At 39.4% G+C, this 26,409-nt stretch overlaps 2 protein-coding genes across 6 annotated transcripts in view; one reads left to right on the plus strand and one right to left on the minus strand.

The window, feature by feature from the left end:
• Fz2 (frizzled 2) overlaps positions 1–8,102 on the plus strand; it is a 70,839-nt gene extending 62,737 nt beyond the window's left edge. For all 3 annotated transcript variants that reach the window (XM_072898263.1, XM_072898265.1, XM_072898264.1), the window contains exon 2: positions 1,368–8,102. In XM_072898263.1, the coding sequence (XP_072754364.1) occupies positions 1,394–3,712 (2,319 nt within the window). In that variant the 5' untranslated portion in view covers positions 1,368–1,393 and the 3' untranslated portion in view covers positions 3,713–8,102. The remainder of the gene's footprint in view (positions 1–1,367) is intronic.
• A 7,663-nt stretch (positions 8,103–15,765) lies between these two features.
• On the minus strand, positions 15,766–25,471 carry LOC140668924 (uncharacterized). 3 transcript variants are annotated; one of them, XR_012047266.1, is made up of 8 exons: positions 24,875–25,471; positions 23,831–24,074; positions 22,328–22,589; positions 20,917–21,199; positions 20,236–20,424; positions 19,824–19,942; positions 17,692–19,742; positions 15,766–17,599 (listed from the first exon to the last, which is right to left on the minus strand). XR_012047266.1 is itself a non-coding variant. In XM_072898261.1 (7 exons), exons 2-7 carry the CDS (start codon positions 23,903–23,905, stop codon positions 18,277–18,279), a joined length of 2,394 nt encoding a protein of 797 aa, XP_072754362.1. In that variant the 5' UTR covers positions 23,906–24,074; positions 25,104–25,471; the 3' UTR covers positions 16,760–18,276. The 3 variants fall into 3 exon arrangements, 2 of the variants coding, with proteins under 2 accessions (XP_072754362.1, XP_072754361.1); XM_072898261.1 differs by having other exon boundaries at positions 16,760–19,742; positions 25,104–25,471; XM_072898260.1 differs by having other exon boundaries at positions 16,760–19,742.
• Positions 25,472–26,409: the final 938 nt, after the last annotated feature.

Consider the following 26,409-nt stretch of genomic DNA (forward strand, 5'->3'; position numbering starts at 1 on the left):
CTTCTTCTTCTTCTTCTTCTTCTTCTTCTTCTTCCTCCCGTCGCTTCTCCGTCCCTCCTCACTCTTTGCCCTTTAGCCTTTACGTTCTCCCCGTATCCTTTCCTCCGGTTCGACCGAACTGCATTTTTCGAATGAATTTTTATTCAGCTCATTAGCTACGCGAATAAAATGATAACCAAAGATAGTAATATTTATCGGTATCATTTATTGTATATGATAAGAACATCAAGTTTTTGATTCAAACATTTGATAACATTTTTATATCAATGACAATTCAGTAACAATTTATTTATCCCAATTTGAAGGATTCTTTGAACACTATAATTTTATAAATGTATTATTAATAAAACTTTGTATTCGAATACGATATATTTAGTGATGCAAAGTTTTACTCGAATAGAATTATTTCTTATTCATAAAGACTCTCTCTCTCTCTCTCTCTCTCTCTCTCATTGATTATTTGTTATTGGTGAATTTATTCGGATCCCCGAATTCCGGCACCCCACGATTCTGCGAGAAGCGTGTACCGGTTTTGGGTCCGGGTATCTAGCCAACGATCGAAGCACCGACGTTGATTTATGTTCGAGACATCCGAACGCTACGCCCTTGCTCGTTAAGGTCGAGCGAGCTGCCAGACGCATCCCGCGCCGGCCGGCTATTTAGGCATCGATCGCCGGCTCGAAACTTTTACGAAACAGCGCGGATACACGCAGCACGACTCGCTGCAGAGTTACCCGACCGGGTTACCGAAACGGCTGCGTTGTGCTTTGATAGTCCGAATTGCAAACGAAGCGGCTCGTTCATTCGACCGGCTGGCTGTTCTCTCCCCCTCTCTCTCTCTCTCTCTCTCTCTCTCTCTCTCTCTCTCTCTCTCTCTCTCTCTCTCACACCCGAGATTAAATTCAAGAGTCTATTCGGTATTCCCAGTTCCTCTGTGAAACGTGATGAATACTCTATCTCCAGTAAATATTCTCTTATTCTACAAATGGAACACATGCTATTCGGAGAAACGAGTTATTAGCAAGAATTTACTCTCTTGGAAAACATTATTGAAATGATTGAGATTATTAAAAATGCATTTATATATGTCAAAAGAGATTATAAATTATTAATAAAAGATTTTAAATTTATTTTTTACGTATATTAAAGTAGAAAATATACTTTATTTATATCTCAGTTCATGAAATCAAATATTTTACTTTAATATTTTTTTATCTTTCGTGCTCTATAATTATAATTATTAATTTAGGTATAAAACTGAAACTATAGAAAAATAATATAATAATTAAACATTCTGCTTCTTACAAAGAAGTAATTTACTATGGAAAGAGCAATAATAAAAGAATACCATTTGCTTACTGTTGCAGGAGGCAGTTATGCAAACTATGCAGCCATGAACCAAATGTCCTTGAACATGAGACCTTCGCGACGGACGAAGCTGTTTCCCGCACGAACGATGACGAGCCTCTTGACGTTGCTTGTACTCACGACGACGTTGTTGAACGTACAATCGGAATCGGCGATGAATCCGATGGGTACCATCGTTGGATCGGGATCAGCAATCTCGTCGTCATCGTCCTCGTCCGGCGGTTCCTCGTCCTCTTCATCATCAGTGATCGGCGTGGTGTCGGACGGCTCCGCTTCCGGTGGTAACGGGGTGAGCGGAAACAGCGGCGTAATTGGTAGCGTCAGTGGGGGCGATATAAACAGCGGCGGTGGTGGCCACTCCAACATAGGGGGTGGCAACAACAAAAACGGCAGATGCGAGGAGATCACGATCCCCATGTGCCGCGGCATCGGTTACAATCTCACCGCCATGCCCAACGAATTGAATCACGACACGCAGGAGGAGGCCGGGTTGGAGGTGCACCAATTTTGGCCGCTCGTGGAGATCAAGTGTTCACCAGACCTCAAGTTTTTCTTGTGCTCCATGTACACGCCGATCTGTTTGCCAGAGTATACGAAGCCGCTGCCAGCGTGTCGCAGCGTGTGCGAACGAGCTCGCGCGGGATGCGCGCCTCTTATGCAACAATACGGCTTCTCGTGGCCGGAGCGGATGGCATGCGAGCGTCTGCCGACTCACAACGAAAATCCGGAGACCCTGTGCATGGAACAGGACAATCGGACCAGCAGCAACACCGGTCCCGGCGGTGGTAACGGCGGTATGATAAGCGGCGGTGCGGGGGCACCGCCGGGTCCGCCGGCGCGGCCCACGCGGCCCAGCAAGACTACGCAACCGGCCCGCTGCAAGCCGGGCAAGAATCAAAAAAACTGCCAACACCCCCCAGGGGAGAGGACAAGGGATTGCGCGTGCAGATGCAGGGCGCCCCTCGTGCCTCTGGGGGCGGGTGGCGCGGTGATACCGGGAGCGATAAGCGCCGTCAGCGGCACCGTCATCGGGAACACCGGGGCCAATCCGGGAGCTGGCTTGGCCGGCATGGCCGTAAGTGGAATAATCCCGGCACCGGCGCCGCCGTCGATAGGGGGCATCGGTCGAAGCATCATCCAGGAGATCGCGGGGGTACCGGATTGTGCCCTACCGTGTCGCGGCGCGTTTCTCACCAACGAGGAGCGCGAGTTCGCGGCAATCTGGCTGGCGTTGTGGAGCGGCCTGTGCGCCGCCAGCACTCTCGTGACCGTCACCACGTTTCTGATCGACACCCAGCGTTTCAAGTATCCTGAACGGCCGATCGTCTTTCTGTCGGCCTGCTACTTCCTTGTGTCCGTGGGTTATCTGTCACGCAGCATTTTCGGTCACGAAGAAATCGCCTGCGACGGTCCGGCGCTCAAGTCGGGCGCTCAAGGTCCGGGCGCGTGCGTCACAGTTTTCCTCATGATCTACTTTTTCGGTATGGCTTCCTCCGTGTGGTGGGTAATCTTGGCGTTTACGTGGTTCCTCGCCGCCGGTTTAAAATGGGGCAACGAAGCCATAGCTTCGTACTCGCAGTACTTTCATTTAGTGGCGTGGCTGGCGCCGACGGTGCAAACAGTCTGGGCGTATGTCGCGGGTGGCGTCGCCGGTGACCCAGTGGCCGGAGTCTGCACAGTCGCTCCCGAGGGAGTGCGCAACTTTATCTTGGCGCCTCTGTTCGTCTATCTTCTGCTAGGCACGAGCTTTCTCCTGGCCGGCTTTGTGAGTCTCTTTCGAATTCGATCGGTGATTAAGCGCCAGCCTGGCGCCAAGGCTGACAAACTCGAAAAGCTGATGATACGAATCGGCGTGTTCAGCGTTCTGTACACGCTACCAGCCGGAGCAGTGTTAGCTTGTCACATTTACGAATCATCTCTACGGGACGAGTGGCTTAGCTCACTGGCATGTCCTTGCCGACCGCGGGCGAGACCGCTCTATTCCATCCTGATGCTAAAGTATTTCATGGCTCTTGCGGTTGGCAGCACTTCGGGCGTCTGGATCTGGAGTGGCAAGACGGTTGATTCTTGGAAGCGGTTATGGAGGCGTTTATTCGGCGGTAATCACGGCCCGGGCGGTCATATGGGCGTGGGTGGCGGCATGGTGGCTGGCGTGACCGGCATGAGCAGTGGCATCGGCAGTGGCATCGGCATAAAGGGCGTCATGGGACGCAGTATCGCGGTGCCGTATCAAACGGCACCTGGTCCGGGCAGCGCGTTACTACCACCGGGAAGCGTCGCCAGTGCGTCTCAGCATCACCTGCACCATCACGTACTCAAGCAACCGCCGCTGTCACACGTATGACGTCATCAGTCGGCGGGGGGCGACATGAACACCGCTGGATGCGGCGAGCAGCAGCCACAACAGGAGAGGCCTTCCGCCCTTAGCAACTACGGGCCCATCTAGCCCTTCGCCTCGGCTTCGCGCAGGCACAACGCGACGCCGCACGCAACGCCGCATACGGCGCCGCATACGCCCCATTCGGCGGCGACCATCTACTCCAGGAGGTCGCTCGCGTCCACGACGGGGCCGCTAACGCCGGCGCACGGAATCGCGCCCTCCTATACGCAAGCCACCGAAGTATGAAAAAAGGAACACGTGTGGAGGCGCACGTGGAGTTTGAACGACGAGCGGCAGCGGTGCTTCTCGATTACCGATATACGTATTTAGCCTGTACATGTCTTCTCCCGCGGGAATCTCGAGGAATCCTCTCTTCACCTCGGACCATCGATCATCTCTTCCGTATCTTTTTCTTCTTCTTCTTCTTGATTGAGTCGAAGAGATTATATCTTGCGAACAATTTGCGAAAGAACGAAATTTATAGTGAGTGATCTATAGAACGACGCGATACGTTTTTTGTTTGTTTTATATATATATACATATATATATATATATATATATATATATATATATATATATATATATATATATATATCAATGACGGGGAGGGGATCGCTCGAGTGCCGCGGTTTAGTGAGATTGTGATTTAGACGAAAAAAAAAAAAAAAAACTCAGTGACACGCGAGAACGTAATACATGCGTGCGCACGATAGCGATGAACGTGGTGTCGATAGATTGATCTGTCTTTATCCGTATCTATCTATCTCTCTTTAATCTTTCTTACATCTTCTTCTCGTAAAAAGCGGTGCTCGTAAAGCCCGCTAATGTGTCCGTCTAACGTGTATCTCGTCTCGTCTATTTATCTAATCTAGCCATAAAAAGCCATGTCGGGAATGTACACACACGAATGTGACGTGAAAAGCGGCAGCCTGCTTTTTCCTCTCTCGCTCCTGAAAGGGAGGAGACTGCTATATCCTCGATGTCGCGAGCGCCAAGTCCAGGCTCTTTTCATACCAATTCTTCGTCACTCTTCGCAATCGAAGGGAATCGCGAAACTCTGAAAGTATCTGAAAGCAAGCTGTCGCCGTTCACGATAAACATGCGATAATGGGCAAAAGCGAGTGTACAGGACAGACGTTAGAGTAAGTTGGGTGAACTACTGTAAATATAGTTAGTCTTAGATGTTAATTGATGCTGTAAATAAAATGGTCGCCAGGTATGTTGTAGGGTGTTGACGCGAGGACGATCGTGCTCGTGGCGAGCGTTACACATTGTATCTTTCCACAAGCCCTTATCAGCCCTCAAAAGTTGATGCACTCGATGTAACCGGAAAGTCCGCTAATTGAGACGCTTTATGCTTTAAGTTGTCAAATCGAACTGCAATCCACCACTTTTGTCAACTTTTCTCGAGACAAATAATAAACAATCTCTCTCTCTCTCTCTCTCTCTCTCTCTCTCTCTCCCCCCCCCTCTCTCTCTCTCCCTCCCTTCCCCTTCCCCTCCCCTTCCCCTCCCCTCTCCCTCCCCTCCCCTCCCCCTCCCTCCCTCCCTATTTCTCTCTATCTTTCATGCTTAAAAGATTTTATTTTAATCAGACATTCTTTTGTTTTAATTTAATTAGAGTTTATTATTCGTTGAGATTGTTGTAATTTAAAATCGAACTATTAAAAATTGATCAATCAGCAATCTAATTTTTGTTGAGAAAAGCTTGAGGAAGGTTGATAAAATTTGAAATAAATGTTATTTTGTTGAAAACTTTTATTCAATAAGTATGTAACTATATTATATCAAATTATATATATAAAGTTATATTTTTTTACTTTTTGTTATGTAAAAGAATTTCCACATCCAGTTAGTCCTTCTTGGCAGATATTACTTTGGTATTCCTCGGTATGATTGACGATTATATGGCGCAATTGAAAAAATTCCATTATTCAGTTACGGTTCCATTCCAGTTGTGCATCCATTGATATGATGTAATTTATATTAACTAACTAATTTAATTAACTAATTTGTATTATATATTGTGTGTTACAGAGTGAGAGAATAACTATTTCCCGAAACAGTTGCTCTTTCAGTTTGTAACACACAATATATAATACAAATTAGTTAATTAAATTAGTTAGTTAATATAAATTACATCATATCAATGGATGGACAACTGGAATGATGGAATTTTTTCAATTGGACCATATACTACGCGCACGGTGTAATTGTTGTGGAATAAAATATCGTTTATTTGGAATATTATATTCATCATATCAAAAACCATATAATCGCCAATCATACCGAGGAATACGAAAATAATATCCGCCAAGGAAGATCTCACTGGATGTGGAAAATCTTTTACATAACAAAAAGTAATAATGCAAAATATTCGCTTTGTAATACCATGTTTTTTTATATCTTTTTAGTTTACGATAAGAATAATTTAATTTCACTTTGCATATAACACAATTCGAATTAATCGATATTTTTGAGATCTGCTTCCGCAACACTTGATCGATCAAGCGTCATTATGCCGAGGGGACGATCGTCATGAAAACTAGGTCCACAGTATGCATTCACACAGAATGTGTATAAAACATATATAAGTATACATATATAGGTCTGCCTCTCGCGAAGATTATACAATATAAATTAACACATCGATGTATTAGGTTACACTTTTTTTTTATATCCTAAAGTAAAAGCGAGTCAGATTCTTATCGCGTTCATCAATTTATATAATCTTTATAGAAAACCGATAATAACGGAAAGAAAAAGAGAGGCACGACGTTTTTTATTCTTTCTAGATTTCGTACATTTCGATGATCGGCTCCTTTGCGCACGTTTCGCGAAGGGTAAACGATAAGCGATAGCGAAATAAAAGGATAGCTCTTGCCTTACGGCGGGCGCGAAGGAGCGCGAAAGAAAATCCACCCCGAACGTAGTAAATGGAGGAAAATTATGCACGCGCGCGTATGTCATTCTCATGTAAATCCCGGCGATCTAGAAGTAGCCCCCCAAGCGTGAGATTACGTGCGAGATATAACGGAAGTAACAGCCCTTAAATACATATTATATGTGTGACGGCGTCTTGTCACTAGCAATATCGTAAATCCAGAATCTTTTCTAGTACTGGAAATCGTAGAGAGGAAATTTTAATCAGAAAAGACTCTATAGCATCTCGTAATGGAACTACAATCTGATATATTGAAAGTTAATTATACGACAATATTTGAAACGAGAATTTTATAACAAGAATATTTGAACGAGAATTTTAGATAATATATACAATTTATCGTACTCTTTGACGAGAGTTTTCAAATATATTATAATATATAAAGTTTACTTGTAACTAAATATACCATAACTAAAGATGAGAGATACAGAGATATGGCATGACAATTTTAGATCACTGCCCACTGTGTATTTCTTTACGAGATGTTGGGAGTGCATATAAAAGCGAAAGGACTGAAAAACGAAAACTGCCTCATCCAACTTAAATGCGTTACCCGTCGTGTCTTTGACGGAAACCTCTGCCAAAACGGAACATACACGCGTAATAATGTTATAGAGTAGCGGGAGTAAAGACGTCTTATAATTAGTATTCACATATCACGCCAATACATAACCGATAAGGGAGAAGGAAGGACGAATAGTCGATATTATTTGATGAAAATGAGAGAGAAGAAAAAGAAAAAATGGAAAGCGCCAGAATGCGAGTCTTGAATGCAAATACTGGGAAAGCGATTTCTCTCCCACGGATATTTCAGAGATCCCCGAATGGATCTATTGACAAGTGATGTTAGAGAAACCAATGTGAGAAGAAGTCTTTATAAGCATTTGTAAGCTACTTTTTGTCACACTAATTGTCAATAAAAAAAGAGAATACTGTGTGTATTACGAGTGTGTGTTTCGAGGACACGTGTTCTCTCCGAGACCGGCAAGTAGAATCGTCGTTCCGCAACATTCTCCGCCAAAGCGCGATATATATATCGGAGCCTCTCTCTCTCTCTCTCTCTCTGTTGCCTCCCATCTTTAGTTTTCATCCGTTTCATGCGTTTTTCCTCGTTCAAGCATTTTTACGTTCTGACTCGCGCGATGAGTTTCACACACGGCTGCCACGGTCGCTTTGTACAATTTTTATGTTGCCATAGTAACCGTAGATGTAAAAAAAATCGACCATCGTCTCTCGGTCGGTCGTAAAAAAAATATAAATATATGTGTGTGTGTGTGTGTGTGTGTATATATATATATATATAGATATGTGTGTATGTATATATATACATATGCACACACGTCCGCGTGTATATACATACGCGTATATTCAAAATGTATACGATTTTTAATACATTTTATTATTATTTAATTTCCTTGCGTCTCAGTTGTATTTTGCAGCTTCCTCTTCATCGACGACGGTCTTCCCTTCCTCATCCTGCCATCGTTCGTTTTTCTTACCCCAGTTTTCCTCGCCCCTTGGCGTGATGCTGGAGGGCGTGGCGTATCGACGCTTTGCATCTCACGGATAAAAAAAACGGTTTTGCGTTTCTCACCGTTACTAGGTAAAACAACGATTTATTTATAGACACTTTTTTACGTAAAAATCAATACTGATAAAATTTATATATTTTTATTTGCTTCGATTGTTTTTTTATCGTTGTTCTTAGAATTTAAAGTTTCTATTCAAATTAATTTCTATCACTTTCATCTTACAGTATATATTAAAATTATTCTATCCATATGCAATATCCGAAATGCATCACTCAAAGAGATAGAAATATTCTTTATTTAACAGTCTTAATATAACTTACATAACTTGCGCATTTTAAAGAGATAATATTTCGATCCTTTTATACAATTTACGAAATTACTGCTACCCACAAAGTTTCGTATTCTTCGTGCAACCTTCGATATCGATAAGAGGAAGAAGAAGACAACGACTGCATCGGGCACACCGCCAGCCAAGTCAGGGGTGATCACCCCATAACGTGAGTCACCGTGCAATGGGGCTAAAATGGAAAGAGACGGACTGGCAGAGAAGGGTTGTGGTTTAAATTTATAGTTCACTTCGAGCGTAATGCGTTTACTTACGGTGTGGTTAGAGCTAAGAGATAAGAATCTCTCTCTCTCTCTCTCTCTCTCTCTCTCTCTCTCTTTCTTTCACAGCTGTTCATAATTGTTGAATTAATTGGTGGAATTATATACTATTTTAATGGATTGTCGTAAATGAAAAACGTCACCGTTAAAAGAGATCGACTGTCGTCGTATAATTATAAAATATTTCAAACAAGCGTTTATTAGACGATTAGCTCTCAATTAATATCGCGTGCAAGCAAAGCTATTCGAAATTTTTTATGTAAAATTATTGGTGCATCGAATAATTTTTTTATATTGCTGATGGAGCGATGCTAGTTATATCCAGGAATATAATCAATTCTGACAGGTTCACATTTATTTTGCGAATAATCTAACAATAAATCTTATTCGAATTTTTTATCTAACTTGCTTATTTACGAGAATATTTAAAATCTTTTTATTACAGTTTATTAAGTTATTATTAGAATAAAGTCTCAAGTCGATTATAGCAAAAAATATTTTAAATATTCGTAATAATTCAAGCTCAAAGTTGATATGAAATAGAGATAAAGCAGAATTAATCAATAGTGACAGATAAATCTCGAAATTATATTCTGATTGGAAATTTGGTAAAATTTTTCAATAAATATTTTATGCTAGAAGGAAGTCTATTGATAATTAATAACAGTCATTTCGGTTTGCATAACTCAGCTAAATGGAAATATCACTCTTCGTTCCTTTCAATGACCAGTTCATTTGATAATTCGCTCATCGGTTAATAATTAATTTGATTTGAACTGCAAGTTGCGAGACATAAACGTTTATCGTGCTCCGTTAATGAAATAAACGCTTACCGTTGTTGCCATCTAGAGTCGGTTAAATGTGAATTATTATTTTTCAAGAGGAGGAGAAAGACGTCACGTAATAGCGCTATATCGACTCCGCGGACTCATAAAATCGAGGTTTCATTGGCGATATCGGATATCGGCCGACCGACTGCATTTGCATCTATATATTCATTATGTGCTCTCATATGCACAGGGTATCGTAGAATCACCGCTATTTTTCTCGACTGACGATTTTTTGATTAATTTTTTTTTTATGGAATATGATATCACTTTTGCAGTATTAGATATTGAAATTTAAACATGTGATGAGATAAAAACAAATTTTCGTACAAAATTTATAAAAAAATTATATTTTTGATTCAATATCAAGAGTTGTAAAATGATACTTTAGGTATTTTTTATAAATTTGTGAAGGAAAATTTGTGATAAAATTTTTACTAAACAAACAATACTTTTCATACACTTGAGAAAGAGTCTATGAATGGATCTGAAACACCCTGTACATGGCTTCAGAGTACACAAGCAGCTCTTGTCTCAATGGCAAAGGTCGCACGGCCGCGCCGCCGCGATAGCGGCGGTTCGATTTGTTTTTCTCCGCGAAATCAATCTCCGCGGTAATAATATATGAAGAGTAATGATACACAACTGGAATGTGCAATATGATTCTTTAAAGGTCGACGTCGCGTCGACCCGCTCGACGACGATCGATTGAAAATTCCCGAGAATATCATACTCTCCCGTCCGTTTGCATTCGCAAAACTCTGATTACCGAAAACGATATACGTCGATACATTTCGCCTTCCGGCGAAAAATCCTTTTAAATTAGATCAACCCAGAGCATTAATCTTCGCTGCAATTGCGGGGAAGGAGATTGGCAGCCGCTGATCCCTCATGATTAATTCATTCTGAAAGCGATTAAACGGAGAGAGGACAGTCTCTGTCTGTTCTTAAATGCACGTTGATGACTAACTCCTTCGTTATTATTAGCATAAGGTCGCATTAATTAAATAATTATTTCCATTTAATTTGTATAATATCCAAAAAGCATAAGAAATAATCAAACGCATTCAAATGTATTCAGAAAAAATCATTATTATTCATGCACAAAATTCTTTAATTATTTTTACGATATCGATTTAAGAATGAGGCAAGTATAGCGTGCAATTTTACATTAAATTTATTAAATAAAAAAGGGAATATGAAAAATTACATGAATAGCGAGTTAACATCTCTATTTATTCTAAAAGAGAAGGCACATGTCTCATAATGAATACGCGACTTCCGCCTATCCGATCCCGCATTCACGTTTTCGAATAGCGTTTAGGTCAGATATTAGGTGGCGACGTTAATGCCAACAAAGAAGAAGCCTCGTCGTTTCAGCCCTGAAATAATATGAGTCTGCCCGCGAAGTCTCACAACGTGTTAAAACAATATTTTCATAAGGGCGTCTGTCCGTCGCGTCGTAACCCAGAATCTCGGTTATAATATCGTTGTTTTTCGACCGGCCATCTCATCGCTCTGGAACGTTCCAACGTGCTTCGTTGGAACGGTCACCGACATCTCGTTGTGGATCGATCTGCAAGAGGTAAATGCGCCAAATCTCGCGTTCCAGGAGAGCAGCATGAAACAATGGAGCCCGAAACTATAGAGAGTGTTTGGCGTGTGTCAAAACTTATATACATATAGTTTTGCATAAAAAATTATAATATATTATAATTATAATCCGTATAAAGCACTTGTATACATCTCGTCATTTACATGGCTCAACCAAAATATTCGAGTTTATTTAGGTACTGATAATTTCTGCTCGGCGAAGCAGAGAGAAAATAAAGCGTAACGAAGTATGCTCACATATGCGTCCTATGTAATATTTTATCGTGCACCGCGACATTCGCGCACGGTTATTTGAATGAGGGTGGCGACAGTTGAACACTGTAACCCTCTGGGTGTTCCCGATATGTATCTCTAAGTATGCTAATTTTTTTCTTGTCTTGGGAGGCCGCGCGCACTCGTTCGGTGACGCATAATAAAGGTGTCGTAGGGATTGCATCGATGAGGATTATACGATCGCAAGAATGCAATTGCATATCTTGTATTAATAAAAAAAATTATCCATCGCGTTTAAATTTTTATATATATTTATTTATCGAAAACTTATAAATGCAGAAGAAAGTTTTAAAATAAATTTTCATTTCTAACTATATTTGTTTTCGCACACACATAGAATTTAATTATTATTTTATTTTCCAAATCTCTTATATGTTTTATATATAATGTACCAATTTTTATTACGTATCTCTTGTGTTTTTTATTTAATTTTTCAAGGAAAAAAAAATATCCTCGCACAAATACTATACTTTAACTTGAATAATATATAATAATTGGCTGGAGATACGTGACTTGAATTTATAACAGTAAAGTCTTATATATTTTATATATAATGTAATTTTTATTATACATCTCTTGTGTTTTTTATATAATTTAAAAAAAATTTATTCTCGTGTACAAATACTATACTCTAATTTGAACAAGATATAATGACTAGAGATACGTGATTTGAATTTATAACAGTAAAGTAAGCGTGACGTGAAAACGTTAATTTTGCTTCGAGGAAAAGAATTTCATTCTCACCTATGTATATATAATTGTCAAAATTCAGGCGCAAACTGCGTTAATAAACTGCGTATATTAAGACTTCGAACGGTCAGCAACAGCGATATAAAGTATATTAGTCGCACTCAGAGTCGCCCGTGTCTTACGAGATAAGATGCGTTACTGAGCGCCCGCATTATCAGGGTGAATTTACAACGCCGTTTGGCGATCCGCACTTCACGTGCGCGGATCATAACGAATCTGTTAGTGCAGAACAGCTATATAGTTACGACGCCCACACACGGCGTGTACGATTTTAGCTACGTCTCATGTGTGCGCGACTACCTTTTTTTCCAAATAAATCTGAAAGCTGACGATATTGTGTATGTACGTACACGCGCAAAGTCATCCTGTACCGTTTTAGCAAACTTTTTGGCTAATTGTAAGTTAATTATAGAACGACAAAGACGTCAAAGCGTGTGGTAGGCAGCGACGGAAACGATCCTTCGCAAATAGACGAGGTGGCCTTCGATCGATTGCTCAGATGTAATATCCTATTTGCAAGAGGATACTTTTTTCTTTTTTTAATAGGATACTTATTTATAAATAATAATTAGCTGCTTAGATTTCTTTTAGATTTTATTTATCGTTCTTCAACTCTGTGGTTTTATACAAATATATAATTTTCACGATGTGACAATTGGTACATATATGTAGCAAATCTGTATTCACCCCATTGAAAATATTTCATTCCTCGGTAATTTCATACATTTAATTGCATACTACACGACGTGGAAATTTGTTAATTCGATAATGCCACACAGTTTGAACAATGCTACATTTATTCATTAATTGTTCCGAAAATGATAGTACATACTCGCAAGTACATCGTTATGCATTTTGTATTGCCATAATATTGATATTATTTAAATGAATATTAAATTTCGATATACACGAACGCTTTTGTATATCAAATTGGATAACTACAATATCGTATGAAACTTAACAGCACATTGATATTCAATTTTCATCTCATCAATGTTTGTCTACATTCGTGCCCGAGAGCAATTCCATTTCACGCACGATCAATTGGTCGTCCTGCTTCTCGGGATAAATTACAGTCGATGTCTGTGTCATCCTCTTGGCTTGGAAAAGTTGGCGATTAGGAATTGCCCGTTACGTATCGCACATGTTTGAAATGCTTTCATCAAGTCTACGAGTTTGCCAGAATACACGGAAGGAGACATCATCCGCTTCCGTTTCGTGTATAAAAATATTCACAGCATAGCTGCGTGCAACATCGCATTACAGTCGGGGAACGAGGACAATCTCTGCTCTCCTGCAAGTTTTCTAAAGAAAATATCGAAATGTTTGCTTGACATGTTTGTAATTAATAAAAAATAACATTTATATCCGGATGGGGATATGAATAGGGTAAACTCGGGTAAGATGGCCATAGTTTTTTAAAATATAAAAAAACATACTTTTATTTTTGTTATTTTTTAATAGTGTTTGGCATATTATGCCCAACTTTTAAGGAAAAGATGACTATAGTGACGGAAAGATGGCCATAATATTTATAAAAAGATAGTGAAAACGAAAATAAAAATTATACGTCATATAACAATTTACATATCTTTATAATATGTCTAACGTCGATTACGATAGCTCAACTGTAATTTATTCAACGTTACAACAGTTTTTAGTGGACAAATGAAAAACTTTGCAGTCAAAAGTAAAAATATGATATAAGATTCACAATATCGTTATTTCGAATAATGTATGGACATAAACTACTGTAAATATCGATTATCTTTGATAATGACTAAAAAAGCGCACTGTGTAGCGATTATTGAAAAAATTACAGTTTATGGCCATCGTACTCTAGTTTATCCTATAATCATTGACGTATGTCAAATGACTGGGAGGAAAAATGTTGCGATAAGGAGATTAATATCGTTACTAACAATACTAGCATTAATGAAGACGTATACGTAATAATTCAAAATGCAAGAATGGCGTCAGATGAGTCGGTCGTGATAGAGTTCGTACGGGAAACTTTAACTTGGATTGGCTGTTTCTCGCGCCATGCGTTGTAAGTTCTATCCTTTCTTTGGTATTCCAAGTCTTCGACTGCGACTTAGCCATCGGACTCGAAAGTCGGCTCGGGATTAATTCAGCCCTTCGAACACCTACGTAGAAATGGAAGACGTAGTAATCCAACACCCGGTTGTCATCCCGGCAGGAAACGGACGGAGAGGAGGAGAAGACGCACGCGAGCAGGGAGTGTGACGAGCGATATATAAATTCGCTCCGCACACGTTCGCTCGTCGATATATTTTATTGTCGCGTCGTAAAAGAACGACATGTCTTCCGTCCGGCATATGTGTCCACTTTACGACGATTATAATAATGAGCGCGCCGGAATTATTGCCATATCTCGCGCTACGAGTGCATTTTAATCCACGCCGGAAACGACGACGTCGGCGACCGGCGACCGGCGACCGGCGACAAATCGAATACCGCATTTCGAATTAGCGACGGCAGTCACCGGTGCTCCGGCAATCGGTGCGCGATGATTGCTTTCGATTTGATCCGATTTCGAGTGCCGACGAGGATGACGAGAACAAAACGCACGGGGAGGCAGGCAGAGAACGATGGGGTCGCGGGCAATGTTGCATTTGCACGCTCCATAAACGATTAATACGCTCTCTCGTCACGTCCCACGTGTCGGGTAACGTTGCAACGCGCGCGCAAGCATGCATTCCGCGCGTGAGATCGACCGTCGACCGATTCTCCGCAACGGAAAAAGAGAGAAAGATAGAGAAAGGTCCTTTCTCTCGAAGGATAATAATTCGCCTGCTTCAGGTGTTCGCATACGAATATTAACAAGATAAACTCATACTCGACTCGTGACATATTTATAGATATTCTGATGATTATGATATATCCAAATGTATATTCATCGATAAGACACGTATGCATCGTGTCAATTAATCATTTTATTAATTATTTTAAAAAATATGCGTGTATATAACATTGACTTCTTTAGTTAAATATTGTATAATATATTATTAAACGATGAAAACATAAATTTTGTCAAGTAAATTACATTATGACAAATAAAACAATAAGAATAGAATTGTCTGAAGACATACGATACATGAATGCATGAAATAACAACTTGTATTCACATTTAACATAAAATAAGGAATTGTTTTGAATTGTTGATACTGTCGAAAATTATCTATATATTAGATATCAGACCATTGGCTTTTACAAACGTAAATTAAATTAAATAAAACAAAATTAAATTGTATTCATGTACACTTATCTGAAATATTTTAAAAGTTTAATAATAAGTTTTTAAATAATAAGTAAAAAAGTAGAAAATCTCTCTTTGTTTTTCTCAAATATACGTATACAGGAAATATATGCGTATATGCAATAATATAATTAATTGAATCGTAAAACATGACATTTGACGTGTATAGTAAACAAACGTTCTCATGAAAAAAGGTATATGTAAAAATTGTAAAGGCCAACTTGACTTTATTAACATATTATTAGCAATTACAGATTCATACATCCTCATGAACCGGGATGCTGCGCGGATCCCTAACTTCGAAACAAAGCCGATCGATCCCGAAATAGATGTCGAAAGCGACATAACGAGGATGCAGAAGGTTGTTGGTAACAACGAGGGGGAAGTTGTGGTACGCCATTAACACCAATTGTGGTTTCATCAATTTTCATCCGCATGGCTTTTGGACCGATAGCAAAGGTGTCGAGCGTAACGCTCGGCAGAATGACGATCTTCAACGTCAACTACGTTGATAGATCTGTATTCTATGACGTATCAAGGACAATCACGACTATATTCATGAACGGACACGAGGTACGATCAATAATTATTTAGCAGCTTCATGTAGTCCAGAATGTTAAGCTCGTACAGCATCATTGACTCTGTCAGAAGGGATATGTTATTAAAGCAATCGTATAAATAACAATTTATAAACTCGATAATTTATTAATGAATAAAGTAGTATCCTAGTAACAATGAATTAATTGATCAATATTAATTTATCCACAAAGTCTGCGATCGTAGAAACTGGACAATGTCATTATTTCTTGAGACGCTGGGCGGATGAATCTGTATAAATATCGCGCGCGTTATTAAAAACTACAATTAGTAATTCCACGAGTAACGTTAAACTTAAACAATTAAGGCACGTGTCGGGAAAGTTCCGAGTTGCCATCGTTCGTGCCGCAATATACCGCCAGTTAGTTGCCGACGATAAACAACAAACCACCTCTCTGCCTCGCGGTCCTCCGTATCTTTCGCACGTCGCGGCGTTACTTCTTGGCGTCAAAGATGACGGTAATTGCGCCTGCTGCGCAATATGCGCTTACGTATCTCTTAATTAATTCGTGCCACGACCCGCCCGGGGAATTATTTCCACATCGCCAAACGCGCACCCTCCCGTGCTCCTCTCGTCCTTCCCCCCTCCCCCCCCCCCTTTGCCCTTCTCTCCCTTACCCTCGGCCCATCCCTTACGTCGTCCTCGCTCTTCTTGAGAGACGCTAATAGCCGCAACGTCTCTCTCTTTCTCTCTCTTTCCCTCTGCGACGACGCAGTTTGCGACGGAGTTTAAGCGGAATTCGCCGTCGAAGGAAGCTTATCTAATAGTCACGGCTGCCGCCGCTCATAAATCAGGTAATATCAAACACCTACAGTAACTAATTAACGACGCCGTGGCATTAAAGATCTATCTCTTTACCTAGCAGTATCGTCAATTATAAACGGTCGCGTATATGTACTGTATCGAAAATTTGCTGATGCAAATGTACATCAGACTGATTGCTTTGCTTTGTTAGTCTGCTTCAAAATGGCAGAAATAAAACTTGATAATTTTATATAATAAATGGTCCGTGCAACGTGCAATCAACTTACATAGCACAGATGATATTGTATACATATGTACGTAAACAGCGTATGCTGAAATAGCGTCGTATAATTTATTCATCGTCTCTCCGTAAAACGTCAAACGATATATATATAGATATCTCGTTTTATTATTTTTACTAACGTAAACGAAACGTATAACAATTTATTAGATAACATGTAATAGAATAACATTAACTTTTTAATACGAAAAATAAAACAGCATGTTGAAATAATAAGTATCACATCGCTTTACATATATTTCGCATTCTCACGTGTCACGCATCTTTCAATACTTATTAAGCTTGTATTAAATGGTACATTATATGATCTCTAATATCACAAAAAAAGCATATATACATATATAATTAATTAATTCACATTCCGCGGATCTTCTTTTGTATGCTGCTCTCAAAGAAAGATATCCAAAATATAATATCGTAAATATCATTAGATTCAAAATATTAAAAGCATGGAACTGTTGAAAGAATACTCACGTCGTGCACGATAAAATTTCTCGTCGTTTTCCGCACCATCGAAAAAGATAGGAGGCTAACGGCTTCGGCGAACATTCTTGCACGGTGCAATCTCTTTCGAGACGTGGCGCTAATTTTATCCCGTTATGCTTGATGAAGCGAGCGACACGTGGCGATATAAGTATCCCTTGAAACTAATGAAGTATGATAGCACATAACGCGATGTTCTCGTCTGTACAACGCGCGGTCCTGTTATAATGTTATTTTCGTAACAGCTTTATTTTACCTGAACATCGCGTATAGTATCTTATATTAACGCGTTCCGACAAAATTCTTGGCAATTTCTGAAGCAACAACTCATAACGATATCAATGTTATTAGATGGAATTTATTACATAAATATGGATATTTAATATTGCTTGAAATATTTTCCTTCTCCCATTCTCTTGGTTTGCACTGAATCTCTTCAGGAAACATACTTCTTGTCAAATATATATCTTCCGAATATTCTGGCAATATTGGATCAGCTTGGCAATTAATTTACGCGTGCATATACGTAGCTACCATCCGCTCTCTAGGTAATTCAATCATCTTTTAGTTTGTGTTTCAATTACTCGCAGATCGGTTGCCGCTACCAGCGGAGTCCTGTCTGACGATATTGATTCTCATCGGTATTGCACAGGGCAGTATGGCGCCCTGTGCAATACCGTAGTGTTCATACGCGTCCTTGCCGTAAGTCACGGTCATCTTCTCAATCTGTTGACCGGGTCTATTTACATTCGACGACGAATTCGCTGGCGAGGGTGACGAGGATGTGCCCGCGATGCTCTGCAGAGCGTTGAAGCTCTGCATTGCCAAGTGAGAGGTAGCGGACATGGCGAGAGCGTTTGCCGGCGTGGTTGTAATTTGCATCGCGTTCGGCGGTGAGCCTTCAATTCGACTGGGGAGAACGTTATTCGGATATTGAGGCTCAGTTAGAATCGCGTTGCCTGTTATTGACATCGCGGGTGCTCTATCAGTTCGAACCGGTGGAGCGACTGATCTAGCCGTTCGTGAAGTTGATGACGTAGCGACGGATGACGTACCGTCCGTTCGAAATGTCATCGGATGCGGCGATATTCTCGTTGATGTCTTGGTTGATGTTCGAGGCGGAGATGGGCCCTCCCTAGTAGTATCCGGTGTTTGCAAAATTGTCGCGGATCGTGCTCTCCTCGCCGATTCTCGATTTTGATTCTCGGCCGATTGCGCGTCCGAAAATGGCGCGGTGTGAGCGCGATTCTTCCTGGCTGGAATTTGCGGACTCATCGGTGCTCTACTTTCAGTTCTCGTTTTAACTGTGTCCGACTCGCCCGTAATTTTCGGCGGTGACTGTTTGACCGGCAACGCGGAAACCGCTAATTCATCTTGAGAACTATCGACGTTAGTTTTCGAAGAAATTCTAACGTTTCGGCCGTTGGCGCTGGGTAGGGAAGATCGAAGCTCGCCGGGGGGTAAATTGTTTGTCGTTGACGATACGTCAGATGTAACATTGGTAAGATCGCGAGTCTGATCGTTGCCATTTCTCACAGCAGCGAGACTTGGATCGCCGTTGGGGAAACTGGCGAAGCGTGCGATCGTTTCCCGTTCCTCGGCCACTTGAGGAGCAAAGGGTATTTTCCTTTCGACGGGTTTTACGGTCACTTTGTTTTTCGACGTAGCTTTTCGGGCCGTCGTGACTCTGCTGCCTCTTCTCTTTCTAAGATCGTGCATCGTAGAGCTCGGTCGCCTCTCCGGAAAATGTCTACCTCTCATGGGGACCGGCTCTGTCTCTTCACTCTCGTTCCCATCGTTGTCCCCATTCTCATCTTCATAAAATTCCGAGTCTTCGTACATATCCGACTCGTCTTCCTCGGTCTCCTCGACGATCGCGCTAGCTTGTATCCACTCCCTGATGCGATCCTTTTTCTTTGAACGATCCACCGTTGTCTCGATGCCATACGTCGTGAGCGTATGAAGAAGTTGATTCTTTTCTTCCAAGGAACTATGGAAGCTATACATAGACGGACAGAGCTCGTCTCTCTCGTCGGCGCCGCCTGCGAATGTAAAAAGGAACGTCGCATAAGACATTGCGATCATATATCGTCAACAATGTCGCGATGCAAAGCCAAACTCACCGTTCAATGCTTTTTCAGCGCCGAGTTTCGCCAGCCATCTGTCCTCCAAATATTTATTTACTTCCAACACGCTAACCGGCCGCTTTTCAGCTTTTGGGTCCAGCAGCCTTTTGAACAATCTTGAAAAAATATCAAAATATATGTAAAGTAAACTAATTTTATTTATTTACAAATTCTGTTATATTATAACAGAAGAGAGTGTTTGCAATTTAAAATTTTCAACTATTATTTATTTGTATTGTACTTTTAATTTATTGTACTTTAATTTCATGAAATGATTCAACGAGAGAATAATCTAGATTCTAGATTATAAACAGTGATAATTAACTGCATCGAATTAGGGTGTATTTGAAATGCACGACGATGTGGCGCTTAATCTCGCGTTGTCTCGTATTCCGAGTGGTAAACCCACCTCTGCGCCCGCGAGCTGATCAGCTGAAATAATTTCGGTTTCTTGGCGATGTTGAGCGTCGCGTTGTGCCAGGTTTGATATCTCGTGTAACGCGGATCGTCCAATGCCGCCTTCTGCCACGGCAGGCATCCAGTCAGGCAAACAAATAGGACAATGCCGAATTGCCAGACATCGTGCGACGTGCGAGCTCTGAAAGTTGTCCGTCCGTCGCCATTGGAATATATATATATATATATCTTTAGCAACTGAGAGCTACACGTTAACTATCATTCATACAACGCACAGTTTTCCCCGCAGTGTCACGCTCTTGACATTTGACCAGAAAATTGTGCGTTTGTTTAAACAGAGTATTAGAAGCTTCACAAAAGAGATTTTAAAAGAAAGTAAAAAAACTCGAGCACATAATTTTTTTTTTTTTAAAGATAAAATTATGAATATATAATAATTCGATTGACATTTGGCAAGCGAATATACATTCTTTTCTTAATGTATTTATATTTATAATATTTTCCCGAAAATCTTATTTTATTCGTATCTACTGATAATCAGCTGATTTTATATCCTGCTCTCAATCTCTTGACTTTCTTTTTTTCTTTAATACACTAAGCATACATTTTAAGCATTCGATATATCGCGTAGCATTCTATGGCGCATAGTCAATCACAGCATATGTATAATTACTTGTACGTCTCGTCAGTGTCGATCTGCAGTACCTCGGGCGGCGAATACGGTAGCCACTCGTTGTGTCTTCGCACGACGGTGTTGACCCGCCTTGTCTCGCCGAAATCACAGAGCTTGATACGCGAGAAGTCGCTGCGAAATACGAGTATGTTGTCGAGCTTGATATCGCGATGCACTAGCTCGCGGCTATGTATATGATGCACCGCGGCAGCGAGTTGTCTGACCACTCTCTTCGCGTGAAGCTCGCCCAGCCCCGTCTCTGTCACGTTCGACGTCAGATCGCCTGGAAATCGACGATACCGCGACTAAGACGTATTCGCCTATCAAATGCAAGTGCCATTTTCTCGCTCTTTGTAACGATAATCACGTTGTGATCGACTTTGTCGCTTACTTATATAATCGCTGAATTATTTCAGGTCATTGTTTAGTCTCGTTATTTGTATTATAATTGTACAGTGAGAAGTACTTAAATGCAGTTTATTATTTCATTTCAAGGAAAATGAAGATTAATGTTGCTAATTTGAGTAATAAGGAGATATTTATAAAATCAGGAATAATTATTTAATTCAAATGGAGCACATAATGAATTTAGTGAAACCGACAAAATCTTAATTTAAATTTTAATTTAAAAAATGCGAGTTTTCTTAAGAAAATAAAATTATTTTTTATTCTATTTTAGTCTATAATATTTTTTGAAAAACGGTTAAATGTAATATAGACATATATATAATTATAAATATTATAAAACTTTAATTTATTTAACGCTATAAGTTGTTCTGGCAAAAATAATTTTAATTAAATTAAAAATAATAAAAGTAATAACTGTAAGTAAAGTTTAACTAATTTTAAAGTATTACAGATGACGTCAATTTTTCCATATTTTTTACTAATAATGGGTGTATTTAAATTATTCTTACGTTATCAAAATATAAAAAAATACTTAATTTTTTCAAATAAATCTCAAATTCTTAAAATCTGCATCATCATCAAGAAGTTAATCAAAAGGAAAAACTATGAGTCTGATTCAGTATATTAAACATGTGCAAAGTCACAAAACAATTCAAGCGAACGACGACGAATCACAGTTGCATTAAAACCTTATCTTTTTCAACAAAAATATCCTTAATTGATTTTCTTTTTAAATCTACAATATATGTTTTTATTTGCTATTAAATAACTTTGCTGTGATACATTCGTAATTTCGTGTAATTTCAACTACACTGTATCTGTCAAAATGAAACAAATGCTGTAGGTTGTTCTAATTAAAATGTCATTTTCAATTTATTATTAATTTAGTAAAAAATATTATCGTACTAACAATTTGAGAGTAAAAACTTGACGAATGCACTTGGTTTGTAAAATATAAAAGAATCCAGAAGGCACGTTACGAGCGTCGTAAAAATTCTCTTACCTAGCGGAGCGTATTCCTGACTAAAAACGTAAAAGCCGGCCGTCTCGAATGCCACATCGTAAGTAGTTATGATGTTCCTGTGCGCTGACAGATGTAACCCATAATGAAATTCTCGAAAGAAGTCCGAAATGCCGGTGTACGCTTTCGGTAGTGCTTTCAACACCATCTCGGTTTGCGTGCTGCGGTGTTCTGTCAGCAAGATTTTGCCGAACCATCCCTCACCGACAATCTGCAGGATGTCGAACTCGTCTATCAGATTTACCTGGTCCAAAAAATGGTTAGTTTTCGAGGCGCTGTCCTGCATAATGCGGTGGTGATCGTTGGATAGAATCGTTGCCGTACGAATCCCGAATGAGGTGCCTAGACACTTTTGCAGTCGAAGCGCAACCGATACTCAAACCCGAGAGACCGAGCTTTGGAATAACCGAAGATTCCGGGAGCTTCGGGACAAAGAATACGAGCGCGAGCACGCACGACGGTCACAAGGGAAATATATAACTCCGAAGGGAAACGTAGGGATCTTGCGAGTACGACGACGATGCGTTATCCGCTGCACGAATACAACGTCGACGTTCTCCCGACGCCGATCTCTACGCAACATCTATTTTTACTCGACGCACGCTTTGAACGCACGTTTCGATCCCCGAATGCGAACTCGACACGCTGCCGAACTAACACGGTTTCCCCTTCACATGGTTTCAGTGAATATACTACATATCTTAGTATAACGCAAACATTGTCGGTTTTTCGGATAGATAGACGTGAAACGAATAAAAATTGCGAGTTTTCTTAAGAAAATAAAATTATTTTTTATTCTATTTTAGTTTATTTTTTAGAAAAGAATTAAATGTAATGTATCATCGCGCGACATATATATAATTATAAATATTATAAAACTTTAATTTATTTAACGCTATAAGTTGTTTTGGCAAAAATAATTTTAATTAAATTAAAAATAATAATAAAAGTTATAACTGTAAGTAAGGTTTGACTAATTTTAAAGTATTACAGATGACATCAATTTTTCTATATTTTTTATTAATGATGGGTGTATTTAAATTATTCTTATATATTATCAAAATATAAAAAAATACTTTATTCTTTCAAATAAATCTCAAATTCTTAAACTCTGTATCATCATCAAGAAGTTAATCACAGGAAAACTATGAGTCTGATTCAGTTCATTAAATATGTGCAAAGTCACAAAAACAATGTAAGCGAACGACGACGAATCACGGTTGCAAATGTCGTCGTCATAGATCCTTCGTTAGAAAAACATTGGTGCAATGCCAGGCAGGAGAATGGCCGTTAGTCGAGCGAATATAATGAAATACTGCTTGTTCGCGAATCCTATTTCGGGATATCTCAATATCTCGAAACTGGAAAAGCTTCGTCTTGCCGTTGTTTAGACTTTATTCGCGACAGAGGCCTTTAGATTTTAGCGAAATCCGATTGCGATCGATTTTCACAAAGAAAAGTAATAGAAGAAAAAGAACGCATTACCTTCTCGAGTTCGAACTCGCGTATTCTGTGAATGGATCCTCCGATCGCTTTCTTCATATGAGCATTTCCGCTCATCTCGATAAGCCACCTTCTTTTTATTCCCAAGAATAGGTTTTACGATTCGATTCGTGAATTCAATTGTGATTACCAGCAATGTTACATCTTGTCATTTATAAATTTTGCAATATCTCACCGGTCATTGCCCCGTTTTGATAAAATTCCACTTCTTGAAACGTAGCCAAATCTGCAAAATATTTAATTGATTTATGAGAATAACATTATAACTCAATGTAGAAATGTTAATAAAGATTATAAAAGCAGATATACATCGCGTGAGAAAATTTGGGTTGTACGAATGACACGATATAAATGTGCAATAACAAGATGAATAAAATAACATGAGAATCTAATAACGCGATATTATTTCCGAGAAATCGTTAATTGTCCGAAATCGCAATTTCACACGATTTTGTTTTGTCGATGCATCTCGTGATTAGAGTCGGACAAGTATTTAAGCCGACTCTAGTATTTTTGTGCCACACAATTATTGCGCAAGACGCCGGGCGAGAAAAGCTACAAATTTCACGAGGAATCCACACACGTATATATTATTTGGCAGATTGCATCGTTGACAATAGATACAAGATGAACAAGATGACGTTTCCGAAACATTTCTAGTAATTGAAAAACGGATGTATTTATGCGATTTGCTGACGCACAAAAATATTGCAAAACATTTCTGAATAATAAATCAATTATAAGCAGTACGGTTGATTTCCGGTAATATTTTATTCGCACATGGAAAATAAGATACTTGTGACTTTCCTTCATTTTTTTATAAAATATTCATCGACTTATTAATAAGACCTGTAATATTAAAATTAAACTCTTTCAACCAGACAAGCGCAAATCTCATTGTTAAATTACTACATACATAAGAGTTACTGTTTGTTGTAAAAAAAAAAAAAAACTTGTACGAAAATTGATAGAACACTCGGAAACAAAGAAAGCATTTGATTTAAATTCCATATGGGCGCAACTTACGGTTGATGAAACTCGGTTTTCCGTCGTTATTTATGTAAGCACACAAATCTCTACTCTGCTCGTAATTCACAAAAACGCGTGTGCGTTCAGAAGCGTGAGATCGGCCAAGCAAATTTACAGATTGCGTGGTTTCTCGCGCAAACTTTCACGTTTCGTTCGCACGTTGAAATTCGAAGAAAGAAGGAACACAGCGCAAAAAGACACAATTAATATCGCCAAGGAAGCGCACCTTTCTCACCGAGGAGAGGAGGAAGGGGAGACACAGTGCTGTGAATAAAACTGTCCGCTTTAAAAGGCGGACACACGCGTGTGAGGTGAAACTGGAGAGAATCCACGTGAGAATATATTAATATATCTCGTTTTCTCGAAGAGGCGGGCACGTCGCGCTCGGCCACGCACCTCGAACGATTTCATGACTGGTACGCTGTATTCGTTGCACTGTTTGCCCGTCTGCAGTATTTATAAAACGCGAACCGGAAAGCACGGCTGGCGAGCTGATCTTGGCGCCTTGCCTTAGTTTGCCCGCGCGCTTGCTAAGGGCGCGCATCGCGTTGTATAGTCTCGTTGATGAACCAAACTCGTTGATGAACTAAACTCCGTACGAGTTAGTCCCGGACTCGGATCCCGAATCTAATATAATCAAATTCCGTTTGGAATTATAATTAAACCCATGATTCAGAGACAGAAGAAACATGTACATTTTGAATCAAAGGTTTAAAACCGACTGATTCTCATGTGCGTAAGTGGCTTTAAAACTTATACGAGCATCAAATTATAATACGAATATAAATATCAGACGCTTACACTGAATAGAAATAAATGTCAAAGTTTTTTATCAACCATGTCAGACTGTTAGCTCCGTGATTTGCGTTTCATTTATGTGTGAAATTAATTGTTCTAGGGGAGAACACGTATGAAGAATAAAGTGAAAATTATTTTTTGCATGTACAGTTTCACTTGAGGAATTTCTTTCATGCTCGCAATCAAAATGTGTATAATGTCAATATTTTATAATTTTTTATACATGAATATAATAGATTCTATATGCGATTTATGGATACAAAAAATTTTTACATCATTCACGGACAGTTTCCGTATCATCGATATATTTATTTTACATTGTATATACATGATGTACGAATTTATAAGCGAGCAATGAAATTAAACATTCATCACATCATCCGAAACGTGTGACGCTGCGTAACTCCAAAATCAACACAGACAGATTTACAATATTCATTGGACATTCTGTTCAAAATTTGCCTCTGACACGACTTGCCATCCATCAGTGACAGAAAAAAAAATAATTTTTAACATACTTTTTTGCGATTTTTTTGATAATTTTTTGTAGCATTAATTTACATTTTTTTAATATTTATTTTTATAAAAAATTATTCTTTTGATCTATGTAGATATAATCTATAATATTTTATAATTTATTATTAAATCTCTGAGTCAACATTATTTTTACAATTAATTACAAAAAAGTTTTAATTATTATTTTAAAATGTAAGATATTTAGAAATAAATGTGCA

The sequence above is a fragment of the Anoplolepis gracilipes genome, chromosome 8 (genome assembly GCF_047496725.1).
Source record: "Anoplolepis gracilipes chromosome 8, ASM4749672v1, whole genome shotgun sequence".
Lineage (NCBI taxonomy): Eukaryota > Metazoa > Arthropoda > Insecta > Hymenoptera > Formicidae > Anoplolepis > Anoplolepis gracilipes.

What these genes read in the sequence shown, in the direction of transcription:
- LOC140668924 (XM_072898261.1), bottom strand. Translation starts at nt 23,905, where the DNA reads ATGAGCGGAAATGCTCATATGAAGAAAGCGATCGGAGGATCCATTCAC. An exon ending in TCAGGAATACGCTCCGCTAG is followed by an intron (nt 21,200 to 22,327) that starts GTAAGAGAATTT and finishes GTCGATTTCCAG; the next exon opens with GCGATCTGACGTCGAACGTG. An exon ending in CGCTGAAAAAGCATTGAACG is followed by an intron (nt 19,743 to 19,823) that starts GTGAGTTTGGCT and finishes TTACATTCGCAG; the next exon opens with GCGGCGCCGACGAGAGAGAC.